The sequence below is a fragment of the Carlito syrichta genome, unplaced genomic scaffold, assembly GCF_000164805.1.
Source record: "Carlito syrichta isolate Samal-C Ts95f unplaced genomic scaffold, Tarsius_syrichta-2.0.1 Scaffold120606, whole genome shotgun sequence".
Lineage (NCBI taxonomy): Eukaryota > Metazoa > Chordata > Mammalia > Primates > Tarsiidae > Carlito > Carlito syrichta.
The window spans coordinates 4204-5605 of record NW_007064702.1 but is presented as its reverse complement, the minus strand read 5'-3'; the positions used below and the strand labels follow the sequence as shown (position 1 = coordinate 5605).

Below are 1402 nucleotides of genomic sequence, written 5' to 3'. Positions count from 1 at the left end.
ACGACGACCAGACTGCAGTGAGCCGTGGTCATGCCACGGCACTCCAGCCTGGGAGACGGAATGAGACCCCAAAACACACACACACACCAAGTAACTCAGATGTGGAAGGTGATGGGTAGGGGGCGGGGACAAGGGAGAAGCTGGCTGGGAGGAGCGCGTGGCTGCACACTCAGAGACTCCGCGGCGGGCCACGCAGGGGTGGTTTCTGCCTCCTCAGGACCCACAGTCCAGCGACTCTCGCGGGAAGCCTGGGGTTCCCAAGGGGCTTCTTGAAAGGGCGAAGCTGGGGCAGGCTTAACGGGACGCTGACGGCCGGTTAAAAAGAGGTGCCAGCGTGTGGCCATGTCTGGAAGAAACTGAGTCAGCACGGAACAGGCCGCTGCTTGAGGAAGGCTGCAGGCCTAGACAAGGCCGGGGTCATGCCAGGATGTGACCCTGGGACCCCTGGCGACGCACCCTCGCAGCACCCCACCTGGCCTCACTCTCCCGCTTCCAGGTCTCAGCCCGTGGGAAGAAGCTCGGCCGGCTCTGCGGTCAGCAGGGCTCCCCTCCGAGCAGGCCTCCTGGTCAGAGGGAGTTTGTGTCCTCAGAGAAGAGTTTGCGGCTGGCCTTCCGCACACACGCTGCCTCAGAGGACGAGCCCACCCACCCGCACCAGGGCTTCCTGGCCCTGCACCAGGCCGTGGGTGAGTGTCCCTCTCGGGGTGCAGGGAGGGAGCCTTCGGCCCGGCCGCCAAGGCACGAGTGGAAGCCTGAGCGACAGCTGGGGCGGCAGCTCCTGGACGCCCAGGCCCGACCCCAGCCTTGGCCAGCCCTGCGCCTGCTGGTGGGCCACCCTGCTCAGCCCTGAGGCGTTTCCATGCAGATATACATGCCCAGTGTTTGCGGATCGATTCGTTTTTGAGAGGTGCCAGAACTCCAGATTTTTTTTTTTGAGTAGGAATCTTACTCTGCCACCCAGGCTGGAGAGCAGGGGCACACTCATAGCCAACGCAGCCTCAACCCGCTGGGCTTCAGCAATCCTTCCGCCTCAGTCTTCCAAGTAGCCGGAACTACAGGCGTGCGCCACCACACCCGGCTAGTTTTTGATTTATTGTAGACACGAGGTCTCGCCAAGATGCTTGGACTGGTCTCGAACCCGTGGGTTCGGGCAATCCTCTTGCCTCGGCCTTCCAAAGTGCTGGGATTTTAGGCTGAGCCACCGCACCCAGCCAACTCCAGATTTTTAAGTGAAATTTTAGATTTTCAAATTATGGTTCAGATTTGTTTTTGAAAAATAATACATGATAAAACGTTTCATTTAAAAAAATGAAATGAGCCAGGCTCGGTGGCTCAGCCTGTAATCCCACGCCTTTGGGAGGCTGAGGTGAGTGGACTGCCTGAGCCCATGGGTTTGAGACCC

The 1402-nt window shown here is 59.7% G+C and overlaps 1 protein-coding gene across 1 annotated transcript in view; it reads left to right on the top strand.

Moving 5' to 3' along the window:
- Window positions 1-496: 496 nt before the first annotated feature.
- LOC110594665 (complement C1r subcomponent-like protein) overlaps window positions 497-1402 on the top strand; it is a gene marked incomplete at both ends in the record, with an annotated part of 3584 nt that continues 2678 nt past the window's right edge. The window contains one exon of the mRNA XM_021707599.1: window positions 497-686. Coding sequence (XP_021563274.1) covers window positions 497-686 — 190 coding nt within the window. The remainder of the gene's footprint in view (window positions 687-1402) is intronic.